At 39.1% G+C, this 16716-nt stretch overlaps 1 protein-coding gene across 6 annotated transcripts in view; it reads right to left on the bottom strand.

Annotated features, from left to right (window-relative positions):
* LOC103038317 (serine/threonine-protein kinase WNK2) overlaps positions 1-16425 on the bottom strand; it is a 93731-nt gene extending 77306 nt beyond the window's left edge. For 5 of the 6 annotated variants that reach the window (XM_022670762.2, XM_022670764.2, XM_022670765.2 and 2 more), the window contains exons 1-2: positions 15884-16425; positions 14366-15270 (exon numbers count right to left, since the gene is read on the bottom strand). In XM_022670762.2, the coding sequence (XP_022526483.2) occupies positions 14366-15091 (726 nt within the window). In that variant the 5' untranslated portion in view covers positions 15092-15270; positions 15884-16425. The remainder of the gene's footprint in view (positions 1-14365; positions 15271-15883) is intronic. The other variant, XM_022670768.2, reaches the window with a different exon arrangement.
* Positions 16426-16716: the final 291 nt, after the last annotated feature.

The following is a 16716-nucleotide window of genomic DNA, read 5'->3' as shown; positions in this document are numbered from 1 at the left end:
ATGTAAAAAAATTGACCCAACTGTACATTTCTTTACACAGTGAAACATTTTTTGCTGCACATCAGGGGTGGGCGATATGGCCCTAAAATAATATCATGACATTGCATGGTATTTTCATGATAACTATATGACAAAACACTGAATTAAAAACAAAAATATCTCAAGAATACACTACTGCAACAAAATAAAAAAAAATTATAATTGTATTATTGCATACGATGGGCATGTTATGGCACACTCTTAACTGAGAAAAAAAAAAATACAATAATTTTATCAGAAGTCAATGATACAGAAAGTCATGATACTACTACTACTACTAATAATAATAATAATACACTCCAAATCTCTCCACATATCCAGGATTAAAGTAAAATAAATGATACTGGACAGATATAATCTGTCTCTAGTAGATATATAATGGAAAACGATATTTCAGGGTATAATATCGTTCACGATATTAAATTATCGTGTACGATAAGATATGGCACACCCCTACTGCACATCATCAAATTTATCAGATTTTGTATGTGAAACAAAACCACTGTATTGCATGAAAAAATCTGCCACTTGTTTGCATGACAAAACATTGTGATATATACATTATGCATCATGGAAATGTCTTTAAAAATTATTGCCTAATAAGTTACCCTATCACCCAGCTCCATCACTGCGATTATGTACTCCACAGATGGTCCTTTTATACTGCACATATCGATAACAGAAATATACTATGATAAGAAATATATTGAGATCAATTTTGGCCACTTTGCCCAGCTCTAACTGCACATAACAGTGGCAATGTCACTATTAAGCAGTAAGCTTTTTTTATTAAAGTAGGCTTTGCATTATAAATCATCAAAACATAATGAAATACACAAAGTATAACATTTAACAAACACAAATATATTTTTTTCAGAATGAATAAGTCTCTACCATAATCCACAAAAAAAATCCCTGTATGTCCAGAGATCTGCATTCTCAAACTGATACCAGAAACATTGGCCCTGAGAACATGAGAGGAATCTGCTTAACCTCTGCTTATTACATGCGAAATGTCTTATTGCCAGACACTGGAAAAGTGTCAATTGTCCCTCTCTGAACATGTGGATTAACGAACTTTCTTACTGCTTAGCGATTGAAAGACTTACGTATACAATTAAACAAAAAAAAAAAAAAAAAAAAAAAAAAAAAATCACCTCATAACATTTGGGATTCATTTATTATTTTTCTAGAAACAAGACCTGATCTACTAACTCTAAATTTAACATACACCAAATAAGAATGTGCCTTATAATTTGTTGTAATTTAATTAATTAATTACATGTTTACTTTTACAGAGGTCATGCAGATGGAATGAGCTTACTGGTTTTTCATGCTTATTATTATTATTAAATAATTTAATTTCTTTGATTTAATATAATTTTCAAGTATCATTGTTTTTCAGTTTTCTTGTAACTTATGGCTCCATGTTTTGGGGTGGGTGGAGGGAGGGGAGTTGTTTAAAGACTAAAAGACTTGAAAGATGTAAAAGAGAAAAAAAAACATGTTGAATGAATGTTGTACCAAGTTCAAAAATAATAAAAATATGCATATATAAAAAAAACAAAAAAAAAAAACACAACAAGACACAATCACTGCCTGAGGCCGCTTAGTAGCTTGACTTGTTTTACGGAGTAACTTTGCCCTGAGGCCAATTCCCTTCATTTACAACAGCGGAAACAAGACGAGACTTCAGACAAGACGACATAAAGCGGTTCAATAATGAATCTGTATCATACAGACCACACTCAAATTAAAAAATCAGCCAGTGCCGCTGTTTAACAAGCTCAAGTGTTTGAATAAATGCATAATTAATATATCATATGGTAAAATGGTTTAAGTTCTTGTTTGTGTGAAAAGACTAGTGTACTGCAATACCTCAACAAATAAGCAGTCGTTATGATACTGGTTAAGCATGATATACTTAAAATTCTGTATCATAATTTAATTAAATGTGTAAGATTAATAATTTTCAGAGTTTTTAGACAGCTGTGTATGAACCAGAATGGTACTTCACGTCACATTCCACGGTTCCGAATCATAAATAGAGTGTATCTGTAGAGCCCTATTTCTACTACTAGTCATGAGTGCACAACAATGACTATGAAACTGGTTCAGCCAATTTAACAACATAAGGTTGATTTATCAATCTATAAAACAGTGCATTTTTAATAAGCACAATTACATTTTTTCTATTTAAATTTTTGTACAGAATTCTAAACAGTCGACCACTTCCGTTTTCCATTAACTTTACAGTGAATTGGCGCCAGTCATGCCATGAAATACTACAAAACTGCAAGATGAGATCTTTTACATCCTCCTCCTAAAGACTAAGGTTACGAGGAAAGTAGAAACGCAACTCAAATGACAAGCTGCCAAACCTGCTCTAGCTTAATGAACATGCTCATGACACAGAGGAGGCTTCTGCCAGCACTGACTAACAGTTGAAAAGATAAAAATGCCACAGCGAGATAACTTCAGTCAACAGGCTGTCAGACAGTTATCGTTCGCTGTGTGAAGGTTGAATTCTGCAGTAAAAGCACTGACGTGATGATTCAGAAATGTACATGGAAGTTCAGAATTAGATCTGTGTGTAATGAAAGAGACAGAAATTTACCTCAGTGAAGCTGGCTCCTCATATTATTAGAAATTAAATAAAAATATGTCCATTGGTTAGTGCTGTGTTTGTGCAGCAAAAATTAACGTATGTGCTGTTATCGTTTTTGAGGTATTTAACATTTAATTTTCTGACCTGTTATGTAACCCAGCCCCTCATTTGTGGCCAAATCGCACGAAAGTGGTCTCATTGGTTAGTGCTACGTTTGTGCTGGTTTGTGCAGCAAAAATTAACATGTGTGCTGTTATCGTTGTTTAGATTAAAAATTATATTTACTACCTGTTATGTAACCCAGCCCCTCATTTGTGGCCAAATCGCACCAAAGTGGTCTCATTGGTTAGTGCTACGTTTGTGCTGGTTTGTGCAGCAAAAATTAGTGTTTGTGCTGTTATTGTTATTGATTTATTAGGAAAAAAAATATTGAATAGGTGTGAAGCTGGCCCCTCATATAATCAGAAATGGAATAAAAATATTTCCATTGGTTAGTGCTACGTTTGTGCTGGTTTGTGCAGCACAAATTAGTGTTTGTGCTGTTATAGTTATTGAGATATTAATCATTATATTTACTGTTATCATTACTGAGATGTTAAACTATTTAAATTTATTACCTTTTATGGTAAGGCCAGATTTCATCAAGTGATGTTGTTTTTCTAGTGCTGTGTTTGTACTGGTTTGTGCTATTAGAATAAATATTTAATGGGTGGCATTATCCAGCCCCCCAATACAGCCCAAACCACAGTGGTCTCATTCAGCAGTGCTGTAAAAATAAATGTTTCAGGTATTTTGATTATTCAGCTACAGGAAAAACAATATTTATTTACACATCTAATAAAGCACAGATGAATGTCTTCAGGTGAAATGACTGTTCATGGTAAAAACTTACTTACCACTGTAAAAATTGCTCCTGCACTTATGAAAGCATATATTTAACAGACTGCCCTGTTAATGCCTTTTAACCGGGCTGAGTGCCTTTTTGTGAGCACTAACCACACTGATAAATGAGGGGGGCTGGGTGATGTGTGTAAATAAATATTGGGTAATGCCACCCATTAAATATATTTTTTTTTATCTAATAACTCTAATAACTAAACTTGCACAAACATTTATTCTAATAGCACAAACCAGCACAAACACAGCACTAGAAAAACAACACCACTTTGATGAAATCTGGCTTTAGATGAGGGGCTGTGTTACATAAAAGGTAATAAATTAAATAGTTTAATATCTCAGTAATGATAACAGTAAATATAATGTTTAATATCTCAATAACAATAACAGCACAAACACTAATTTTTGCTGCACAAACCAGCACAAACGTAGCACTAACCAATGAGACCACTTTGGTGCAATTTAGCCACAGATGAGGGGCTGGGTTACATAACAGGTCAGAAATAAAATGTTTAATATCTCAATAAGATTAACAGTAAATATAATGTTTAATATCTCAATGACGATAACAGCACAAACGTTAATTTTTGCTGCATAAACCAGCACAAACGCAGCACTAACCAATGGACATATTTTTATTTCATTTCTAATAATATGAGGGGCCAGCTTCACTGAGGTCAGAAATTTTAGTTATTGTTAAAAAGAATCTACATCCACCTCAAACCAGCAAATGCCTTGGTTATCTCACATTTCATAACTGAGTTTTACTGATTTTTTCATGATAAGGGTTTATGCACTACATCTTTCCAACCTGCTGCTGAATCAAACTGAATCCCCCCAGCAGAGGTCTTGCACTACCCGAATTTGCCTCCAACTCGAGGCTTTTGTTAACAATGTCTAAAAAAATGCATAAGGAAGCACCTGGAATACCTCAACATCACTCTCTCAAACCGAATGTAATCCATCACAGCAGCAACTTGGCAAACAGCTTCAACCTATTGGCCATGCAACAGCCTGAGAGGGGGACAAACTAAAACCAAGCAATTATTTTTTCTTTTTGAAGTTTGTACACACTTCTAATGCACCTAATGCATCATGATGTGCATCAACCTTGTTTCCAGGTTCTTGCCAATACACAGTCCTAATAAAAAGTCATGAACTCTAGTAGGAGTATGCTGAGGAACTATATAGGAATAGCACTCTAATCCACTTTGGTCTGAGAGGAAGCATGAAGGCCAACCAAAAAGTGACCCATTGTGTCAAACAAACAACTTACTACAAATTCAACAAAAATAGGCTTAGGATTAAATAGTCTATCACAAGTGAAATTTATACTAGTTATGCAACATAAATGAAAGTCAGTCATTCTTTCTACAACACTTGAAGGCAAGAATGGCATGACATGAGCGGAAATGGAAAGCATAAGAGAACAAATAAAAGGGGGGCAAAAAGAGTAAGCAATAAGGAAGTGAAATGCAATCCAAAGTATAATTATGTGTGTCATTTGTGGCACGTGAGGTTTGTCATTATTTAAAGTATGTACAGGTCAGATTCATGGCATTTTCAAAGCTGCAGCAGATATAGCCCTGACTATGCTGTAAAGTTCTGTCCTGTTCAGAGAAGCAGTGATGAACTTATGGTTCCTTTAAACCATAAAGGCCAAAGGAAGGCAAGCCAAGGGGTCATACATTTATTTACTGAGAAGATAAACAGGAGAGATGGGTGGGAATAGCTGGGGATCTACGCAAACGCTAACTGGAAGTGTTGGCCACATCCTGAAAGCATAAACTCTGTTGACATGACCCATCTACCAGCGTGTTACTCAATTTCTCCCTTTCTGCTTTTCTCTGATTCCAATCAGACAGCTGATATCTCAGTCTCTTGCTCCTATTCCTAAATACCATTAAAGGCATTCTCTGGCTTTCGTCACCCTAATCTCTAGCCGAATCACATGTAGTGTACAGTTAATTTATACAAAAAAGAAGTTTCCTGGTCTCAGGAACCGCAAACCATGATATTCTTAAGATTATTCTGTAGTGTGAGGTGTCTATTATTCAATATTTAGTACTCTATATGGACTATATGTCCAACTCAGGATTGAATCTACTGTGTCAACAAACAGCAACAACCATAAAATGTATTTAATGCACAGGGGTTAATTTCCTTAAAATCACTGTCCAAAAGTGTGTTTTCTGTCTCTAAAGGCCAATTAAAAACAAGTTTTACTTTTTTTTACTCTTTAATAATTTAATGATTCAATCTCTAGTAACTAGATCGAAATTGAAATTGGCCTAGACAAGCTGGAAAATGGGAAGAATTTAAATCTTGTGAACAGAGTGCAGGTGGGAGGAGTCCACATGGTTTCTTCTCAAAAAGTAGGTCAAAGTGGGAAGCCATTTTGATTTTGACAGAGCGTGATGAAATTCCTAGGTATAAGAGAGATGTAAATAGAACACAACTGTCCAAACAAGTCCCAGCTATCAACAACTCCATCAATCTCACCAGCACATCTGCAAAAGACATGCCTTAAAAAGTATGCGGATACTGCAGCTAAAGCTCACCAGAATACAAATACATGACTCTGAACGCTTGTCTGCTCGCTATGAAAACCTCTACAGTCCATCCAGGTACAGATGTGTCTAGGTGAAAGGTCATAGGCATAGAAAAACAGTGTACGGTAAACACTTGTTCTGATTACCACCGCTTGTCTAGAGTTAAAATTGTTCAGATTACCAAATTGTCAGTGGAGTTTCTCCTTTACAATAACTTTTAAAACATGTAAAACAATTGTTTTGTTTTGAAAGTGATTAAAGAACCCACGGTAATCAATTATAAAATTAATTATAATCTCCCAATATTTACACTTCACTACACTACATCCAAATAACCTGCTCTAATTATGCTTTTTGTAATGAAAATTACTCAAAAATGTCATATCACATATTCCAATAATTAGCCACGGTACACCAGCAAAAACTGATTACTGGGCAAATAGGGCAGAAATCACATCAGTCAAGCTACCTGTGGCACAGCTACCTTACATGTTGGAACATTAACATTGAACATTAGTTTCCAGACAGGGTATTAAACTTAGTCTTGGACTACACAGCATTTTGAATGGAGATTCCTTACTGAAAAACATACAGTGACTTGCAAAAGTATTCATACTCCTTAACTTTTACATTTTGTCACCTTACAACCACAAACCTAAATGTATTTTATTGAGATTTTAAGTGACAGACCAACACAAAAGATCACATAATTGATAGAATGAAAATGATACATAGATTTAAAAAATGTAATTAAATAAAAATGAGAAAAAGTATTCAAGCCCCTCTATCAATACTTAGTAGAGCCACCTTTTCACTGCAATTACAGATGCAAGTCTTCGGAGATACAGCTGAATCTCAGACAGGTTGGATGGAAAACGTCTGTAAACATTAATTTTCATGTCTCTCCACAGAAGCTCAGTGGTCGGGGAAAACTGAGCCTTCTAAAAACGCTGATGACACACACAGAGTCTGCACGTCTGCTTTTTGTTTACGTTAGCTTAGCCTGTTCAGAATGAGCCTGAAACATGGACAGCGCATGGACTGGTCCTGTTTTCTCTGAGATGTGCGGATTATTAACAGCTTAATTTAATGTTTAAATTACATTACCCAACTCAGCGGAGGCCCCAAAATGCGCAGAGGCCTGGACCGGACAGGACAATTTTGTAAATAAAGTAGTTGTTGCTGAGAAGTGGTGAGAAATCTTCCGAATGTCTAGAGAATCCCAAGTTCATTTCAGCGTTTTTAAGTGGTATGGCATTTGTGTAGACAGGGATATTTTTAAAGCTGCACATGTGGACAAAGTTATTTAAAAATGGAGACAAAAACCTCAGTTTTTAAAAATATCCGAATGCGTGTGAACAGGGCCTAAGAAACCCAGTAGGTAGTTAGCTAGACTGCTAGATTTATTGGCTAATGCTAGCTAGCTAGTCAGCAAACCTGTACCAAACACACTACACCATGTCCCTTAAGGGGCTTCGTAAAATATTATTGGATACAAAAAAAATTGAGAAACAAGGCCTACAGCATAGAGGTCCAGCAGAAGTATGAGAATATAAAAAAGAAAAAACACCAATAAAAGCTGAAGGTAGGTTTTAACGCTTAATCTGTTAATGGGGAATCATCACAAACAGCAAATATTGCTGAGCTGCTGTTGAAGCTAGTTCTAAGAAGAGACAACAAAAAAGTTTAAAACAAAGTGCCTTTTTTATTTCTGTGGGCTAAAACCAGTAATACAGCTGCATCAATACTAAATTAATTTGGCCTATTGTTGTGGTTTCCATGCTCTATTATTTGGATGCTCTGTTTATATCATCGCCAACCAGAAGTGACTGTAGCAAAGCCAACACAGCAGAACCTCTGAGAATTAGGAGGTTGAGCCTTTTGCACTTGGGTCATAATTAGAATATTGCCTCTTTTGGTGTCTCATATTTACAAAAAAATTACTTAAGCTTATGTTTATAGGAGATAACCAACTGATAATCCAACCGGGAACAGTGCAATATATCATCAGAACAGATTAAATATCTTCTGAATTACTCTTAAAACATTGATAAATATTCTGAAATATTGATTGAAAAAACAGGAAAACTCTGTCCCTGTAGTTATTAAACATTCAACAACCATCACATATATCTTATGATTTGAGAATTGTTTGTTATTTGGATCTAGTAAGGTTTAGACTATGAGGAGAAGGCTGAGTGAGAAAGTGAGACCCCAGGCATTTACACATAAATTAGCATCCCAAAAACCAAAGCCATCTGGATGTGCGCACACTCAATGACCAGCAGCCTAGAGCTTTTATCTAGAGAAGCAGCTTTTGGCCAAATACATGTCCATCCACAACCACACACTCGGACAAAGAAAGAATTTGAACAAATTTGAGGTCAGCCAATGCTGCTAGGTTTAGCAAATCTGTCCAGTCATGCTGGCCACTTACGCAATTTAGCTTTTATGGATCCTGTAATTAACTCCTCATAAAACATCACTTTTTTTGTGCGCCAGAATCAGTCCCACAATAAAAAATTAAATATCTTCACTGCTGTTAAATCCTACTGGCCTAAGTGTCAGCATTGCAACTAATCTCAACTAACTTATTTGAAGCATTGTGTAAAAAAGATGCAGATTATTCCTCAGGCTGCCCTCAACCTGCCAATGAGGAAAACTCTGGATGCCAAAGGAGAACAGAGAGACCAGAGCCGCAAAATCCTGCATATGCCATTAGTAAGCTTTTATTATCACAACAAACTTAAGCAAATGACTGAGGACACCCATTTTTAAAAAAGGGGGGATAGGTCCAGTTTCTTAGTGGACTGGAGTAGACAAAATCACAATTCCAGTTCCCCGATTTCACAAAAACCCTTTGACATGTGCATGGCAACCCACAACCTTTTAGGACATTACCTGGAGAAGATATACATGTAAACACTAAGGTTTTTTGCAACTCTGACTCTGGAGAATTCCAGTTTCTCTCCAGGGAAGCCACTTAGGTGCTCCTGCAGTTTCTCATCATTTTAAGAATAGATTACTGCAACAGATTCAGTATCAGCAGCTCGACTGATCTTCAATCTTGCGAAGTTCAGTTAGTCACGTGACTCCTTTGTTGCATTCTCTTCTCTGGCTTCCCGACACCGCTCCTGCATCAGACTCCGAACCCTGATGTTGGTCTACAAAAAACAGACCAGCTCCATCATACATACATACATAAAAAGTTCCTAAACGAACAATTGTCTCCTAGGTGTCTAAAAATTATCGAAGCTAGATGGATAAGGGTGTTTGCTTACCTGGTTGATAGAGCATATCTTGTGGCATTCCATAGGGTTTTAGGACCAATAAAACTGATGCTAATAATTATAAAACTGTAGTTCTGAGAGTAAAGGACTGAAGTGTAGCTTACATATAGGTTCTAACGGGTAAAGAAAAACACTAATGTGTTGCAAGGAAAATTACAAGTAAAAACTTTATAGATTTCAGCTCTTAATATTTTAAAGCAAAAGCAGAATTTTTTTGAGGTCATCTAAAGCACCACCTTGGGATGCTTGTGGTACCTGTACCACAGTTTGAGAATCACTGCTGTACCATTTACAAATCATTCAGCTCCAAAGACATTGTGACTTGGTCTGTTGTATACGTGTAGAGTTGCACGGTGTACCGAAGGTTCGATTCTTTTTCGATACTACGTCATCACAAACGATTCGGTTCTTTAGCGTTCGATGCTTTCGATACTGTATATAGCCCAGTCACTAGCTTCAAATGAGTCAAATTAGTAGGCGCGATTTGATTCAGTTCATAAGAAAACTGATTCACACCGCAGCAGTCGGTGTGGCAGGATTCAGATAAACTTAGTGTTCTGAACAAATGAATCGATTCACGCGCAAGCCAGCAGAGCAGCAGCGAGTGTAGAATGGCGACGGCTAAAATAACAGATGTCTCTCGTCCGCGACTTGTGGACAAAACGGGCGCGAGGAGTGAAGTGTGGGAAAATAGTCTGAGATGTAGGCATCTGTTTTTTATTTATATTTTTATTTGTAAATAAAATAACGAAAATAACGAAAACTGAAAGTGAAACTAAACTACTTTATTTATTAGCGCCGTTTTCACTCCCGCAGTTGTACAGCGGGGGCTGTTGTGCCGATTCTGTCCGCGAAGCGGGAGTCGGATTCAGTAGCGGATTCGGCACAAGCGCGGCGGCACCTCGCGGTCCGCGGTGTTAGTTGTAAGCGCTCGCGCTAGCCGCAAAATACGACAGAAAACACTGAGGGAGCTGCAGACTCATGTGTGGGACTAGAATATGAGCACGAGGAGATAAAAGAGAACCTTTACCTGTGAGTAGCTCACATCAGAACACGCAGATCTCTTTCTCTCTCACTCTCGCTGTGTCTCTTTCTCTGTGTCTCTCTCTGTCTCTGTCTCTCGCACGTGAACGCCTCCGCGTTTGACCTGCAGCACCGTGTTTAGCTGTTCTTAAAAATCATTTTAATTAAATAATAGTTCTATGCTTCTATGTTACAGTGTTATTTAACATAATTCTGATCATATTTCGCTCATTCATTTAGCAGTCAAGCACCCTGATCTCTACAAAGAGCTGAGAAGTCGACAGGTTTGTGGAGTTAGTCAAGATACACTCTGTCTGTAGCTTTACTAAGATTTACTAGCGACTGCCAATAAATCACGTTAACACTAGAGGAGTGTGCAGGAGTTTTGTTTTGGACCCGTGGTTTTCTCTATTTCTCCATTATCCCATTGGCTGTGAAACATGAACTTAAGATGTTCACGTTTTCGCGTTTCCATCGCAAATCTGTGGTCATTCACATAGCCTGCTTGATCGTTACACTGAACATGGGCTTATTAAAAACGGTAAACGGTTGATTAATAAAACGGAGCAGTGAGTGTTAAAATGAACATAACATTGTAACGTTCTTCTGTCTCTTTATTTTCCTTATTCAGAACTTAACTTCTGCCCGCCCGTCAGGTTCACATAGTCAGGCTACCATTACCTCTGGTTCTAGTTTTAGTTTTTAGGAAGTGTTTAGATAATTATGTTATAGTTAAGGTTATAATAACGAAACTTGTTTTTTGTTCAAATGTTTCATTTTAGAATAAAAACGTTTGCACCGATTGTTCAGTGTTCAATCCAGTTCAGTCAAAAATAAACATTTTATGTTCAGATATTTTTATCGTTTTTTTTTTTTCTTCCAAGTATCATTTTGGTATCGAGAATCGTGATACTACAGTTGGTATCGGTATCGAAGTCAAAATTTTGGTATCGTGACAACCCTATATACGTGTGCAGCTTTTACATTGTGGTGGGAAAATATATAGGTTCTTCTCAATTCACAGTGTCAAAACAATACACAAAACACAGTGACCAGTGTGTTAGTTAAAAAACATCACGCCAGACTTACGCTGGGGGAAAAAAACTTCCCCTTGGACTTTTGATTTTTGAGAGTACACTAGAAAGGACCCTGATGAGCAGCTTCATCAATAACGATAACATCGTCAACTCTGCCTCAACACGACACAGAGCAAGAGACACACACAGAGCAAGAAAAACAAAGCTGAAAGCAAGAGACAGAGACAGAGAGAGAAAGAGAGGGGGAAACAGAGAGGGAGAGAGAGGGGAGAAAGGAAGAGAGTACAAGAGAGATTATTTTTAATCAGTTTTTTATACACACAATAGATGAGAGGAATATTTAGTGATCATTCACTAAATGGGCGCAAATAAAAGAAAAGTAGGACACATGCACGAAAGACAGAAGGCGCAAGAGACAGCAACGAGAGAGAGAGCCTTTAAGTCTGTGACAAAATTATGCTCTATTAAAACTGGATAATATTATGTGATTGAGGTTTACAGGCTACTGAACTACTATAAGCCTAAAGCTCTGTGCAGCCCTTTGGCCCTTAGGAAATACGCATTTATAAGAATGTGCATTTAAGATATGCTCTTGCTCAATCAGGGTTAGGACAGAGTAATCTTGCAGTATACTCAAAACTATGCAAACAATGTTGGAACAAAATTCTAATTAAAATCAGCCAACCCTCATCCTTTCAAAAAAGGAACTCGTTAACCTGTAACATTAAGCCCATCAATATCCAGCTAGCATATCGGGAACAAGGTAATGAAACAGGAAAACATAATGAATGGTTAGCAACTCTTTGACTGACAACAGCAATCAGACTGTTCCCTTATGGCACCGTCTAAATGACAGGCTTCATTTATTTGATGTAATTTGGCTAGAGGGAGTTAAATCAATAAAATCATTCAAGTAGCCCTTGAGCAAAACCATAACATATAAGGTTAATCAAGACAAAATCTAGAACATGCTTTAGCTTTATTATGTCCCACATGATCAAGTCAATTACTATATGCTGGAATGTTTAATTATAATGATTTAAATAAAATCGCACCAAACAAGCAAAATTTAATTGACAATGTATAGAATTGCATTGGTCTCCATAAACATAAAAACATTCCTGGTAAATTGTATAGATTTTTGCAGGGGTGCCAAGTCATGGTCCTGGAGATATAATAAACAGGCCAGCTGCAATGTTCAGATGCAAATAAAGGCCATCGGTGCTGGGATCAGGTGTGTTATATTAGATATTGAGCTCAATTTTGCACTTTGAGAGATCTCCAGGACCAGGGGAATTCTGCTTTTAAAAAATATTGCTTTTCTAAAATGATGGCACATAATAAAAAACAACTTTAAAATGTTTAAACTTTAAAAATAGTTAGTTTTGCTTAGACCCATGTACTGCACTGGTGATACACTAAACATATTCCGTAATTCACAGAGTATTCATCATTTCAAAGAGTGCTAGTGGCGGTACAAAAAGATGCAGTTGGCCGGCTTCACAGGCCTGGGATACACTCTTGCAGAACTGTTGGAGTAATGCCAGAAGTTGCAATGAAAGTAAATTGGATGTAGAGTAAAAGGAACTTATATTTTATATTTTAAGCTGATAAATTATAAACTTGCTCCAAGCCACAGTATTTCATATGATGACCAATTAGAATGCAAAATATGTTGTCAAAGTTGCCTCTTGTTTTGATAAATTATTTTATATGTTTCGTCTCTTCAAACAAACAAAGACCAGTTGAACTCTAAACATCCACAAACACCAACCACCACCACCACAGTGGGATGCACCAAAATGACAACTGTTGGCTGAAACTGATTAAAAATGAACACACTCCTGTGCAGGATTTTATTAAATTTAGCATCTGCATAACTAAACCTAAATATGTTATGCACCTTTTTCCTCATTATGCTGTTTTTTTTTTTTTTTTACCAAGTGCAGTAACTCTGAAGTAGTAGCTACCTCTGACAAAACTACACCTGCAAATGGCCATTCTTGGGTCATTCTCCAATACTCAAACACAAAATGCTGTGACAAAGAAAAGTATACAAATAGCACTTCACTCCACACTGGTTGTGTTTTGATCAAATCATCAAAAAATGTTCAGGAGAAATTATTAGCTTTTAGCCATTTTCCAATGAATAATTTCATCTGCTGAATATTGGGGTCTGTGTCAACATTGTGACATTTACACAATATACCAGACAAGCTCTTACCATCAGCGGTAGCTTTATGATCTGCACATCAACAATTCCAGGGCTTCTGAAGATTCTGTGCCATCTCAATAGAGGACCATATTCATTAATGTACATGGACACTTCCTAAAATACCTACTGATGATTCAGTTGTAGGTACCAGCCCATAATAATACCAAATAAACACCACAATGACAGCTGTAAGTTACTTTTTTAGGGTGACTGCTTTTAGTGTATCACAGTACATCAACATCATGATATCAACGGACATGGTTAATAAATACCAGCCCAATCATACTAAACAGTCAGTAGGATGTGGGCATGCACTCAGATCTCAGGGCTTCTGGAGATGCTGTGCCATCTTTACAGAGGAACAGCTTCATTCATGTACAAGAACACTTGCTAAAAGACCTACTGAAGATAACATTTTAGATACCAATTATAATACCAAACATACACCACAACGACGGCTATTATATCAGTAAGTGACTTATTTATGCCAACATAATGATATAGTAATTGACTTGATTAATAAATACCCTAAAGGCCACCACAGAGGACCAGTTTTAGTTTTTGCACACAGACTAGAGTAGGTGTGTCACTTGATAAAGCCCTACATAAGACTGTCTAGAGTAAAAACTACTATAAAAGCCAATAAACACCCAAAACTGCCAATACAGCATTTAAAGCCCAGCCAAAGACAGAGCACCACGTACCTGAAGCTCGCACCACGCCACCTCCACCCACGTCTCGGTGTCCAGGCCTTTGTAGACGGTTTTAAATGAGCCCCTCCCGAGCTCGATGTCAAACTTGAGGAAACGACCACCGGGCGAGGTAGCCACGGCCTTCATCTCGGCCTCCTCCTCGTTCTCCTCGCTCGCGCATTTCGTCGCGTTGCCTCGCGTTCCGTCCGTGGTGTCGCCGTTCAGCTCGGTGGCGGCGGTGGCGGGGCTTGCGGGGACAACAACCGCCGCGGCTCCGTCCACGCGTCCCCTCTCCTCGTCGGCGCTCGCACTCTCCGTGGCACTGTCCTTATGGCCGCCTTGTCCCTGGCTTTCTGTGCTCGAGCCTTCCCGTAGGCTCGTGCGCGCGGCCCTGCGGCTCCGGTCCACCACCAGGTTCCGCAGGCTCACGCTGGCGGTCACGGTTGCGCATTCGTTCTCGGTGGGCTCGCATCCCTGCTGATCGTCGCTGTCGGCGAACCACAAGCTCCGGCGGATGAAGCGCTGCTGCCGCGCTCCCGCTCCCCGCCGGTAATTCGACGCACTTGGGTCGCTGCCTCCACGCACCACAGAGCCTTCGCTGGGAGAGCTCGAGTCCCCATCTCCGTCCCGCGCTTCGGGAGTACTCGCGTGGAGAAGATCGCAACGAGAACCTGGTACGGAGGGGCATTTAGATGCAGGGGAGGCGACGCTGGTGGCGCTTGCGGGCCCGTCCTCCATACCGGGCCGCTTTAGAAACGCTGGCTGGGCTCCTGCTGCCAGTGTCGGAGGGGCGGAGGAGAGGGAGGAGGAGGCGGCGGCGCCGTGGCCGAGCTCGCCGCGGTGGAGCTGCAGCAGGTGTGGGTCGTCAACATGGGGCAACGCGGGCTGAATTTCACACTCCCACGTTCCACCCCCAGCTGTAAACATACAATAATGTGCGATTTAGAAATTTAACGTTTAAATTCGTGTGCACAACAACGAAAAAATGACGTAATTAGAGTATAAACTGCTACAGGCCATATGTTTATGCTGCAGAAGACTACATACAAAAAAAACACAACAACTACAAATAATAATGTGGTTAAAGCAAAACCAAATAACCCACCCCTTTTTATTATACGTTGTAGTAACTAAGCTAAGCTAAACTAGATAACTACAAAAGCGGCAAAAGTAGCTAACCTAACTTAGCTTAGCTAACTATAGTTAGGGTAACTGAAACATAGCTCATACATGACAGACTTATGGTTTGATAGTCCACAGCTGGGTTTACTTAACCTAACTAACTAGGTTACTTACCTACACTAGCAGACTAATTAACTAACCTAGCTAGTTCGGTTAATTAGCTAACGCTAGTTACCCCCTCCCTGGTGCCCACGCGCTTGTTGCCGCAGAGGAACCTCCTCCTTCAGGCAGGTGCATTTAGTTAACTACCGAAACCTATATATTAATGCGCTCAAACAAATGTCATTTAATCTAAGCTAGTTAATGGGCTAGGATGGGCACGCTACCCAGCTCAAATAAATAACCTACCGGTGCTGTCCAGTTTACAGCCGGTGGGAGCCACAAGCTCAGGCAGCCATCCAACTTCACTAATGGGATTCAGCTGAGCTTCAGTTAGATCGTCCGCCTAAAGACCTCGAGCCAAACCGCTGTGTGCAAAATCCGCAGCCCGCGGCTCAGCTAACTACAGCCAAACGAGGTGTCGCAGTTAGGCTGTGTTCAAACCGCGTAGAACTTCAGCTTAAACGAAGTAATTGTGTGAAAAATAGTGAAGGGGGTGAAAAAGGGAGGAGCCGCGTTCTTGTTTCTCCTCGTCTTTAAAAAAACTGTCTATCTTTAAAAATAACGCCGCGTGCTGCCTGTGGACGCGCTCCCGGCGTTTTATCTCAGAAATGTGATATCCTACGCGCTAAAGCCGCGGATCTAAACGCCCAGTCCGAAATTCCGCTCCAAACGCTGAGCTCGCTGATTAAAAAACACCGCCAGGCTCCTTTTGTGTCTCGTTTTCCCCTCTGAAATTCACTGCGTCCGTCCGAAAATCCGCCTTCCCAGATAACCCGAGTTTAGTAGGCGACATCGCCTCCACGCCCATGGCAACGACGAGGCCAAGCAGCCAATCAGAAGCCTCGCTGCGCTCGAGCCTCGCCGCTGTTTGACAACGGAGGTAAGGCGGGAGGCGAGCTGAAGGGAACGTAGGTACGGATGCAGCGCAGCAGCAAGCAGTGATGGGAAGTCGATTCGTGGATTTTGTGGATTCGATCTGGATCAGATCAGCAGAACCATTTTTCTGTTTTTACCACAAATGACCAATACACGCTTAAAAGAGAGTGGCAGATTAAGTTCTGAATGAATAAGGAGATAAA

The sequence above is a fragment of the Astyanax mexicanus genome, chromosome 12 (assembly GCF_023375975.1).
Source record: "Astyanax mexicanus isolate ESR-SI-001 chromosome 12, AstMex3_surface, whole genome shotgun sequence".
NCBI classification, from domain to species: domain Eukaryota; kingdom Metazoa; phylum Chordata; class Actinopteri; order Characiformes; family Acestrorhamphidae; genus Astyanax; species Astyanax mexicanus.
The sequence above is the reverse complement of the archived record's forward strand: the minus strand, read 5'-3'. Positions and strand labels throughout refer to the sequence as shown.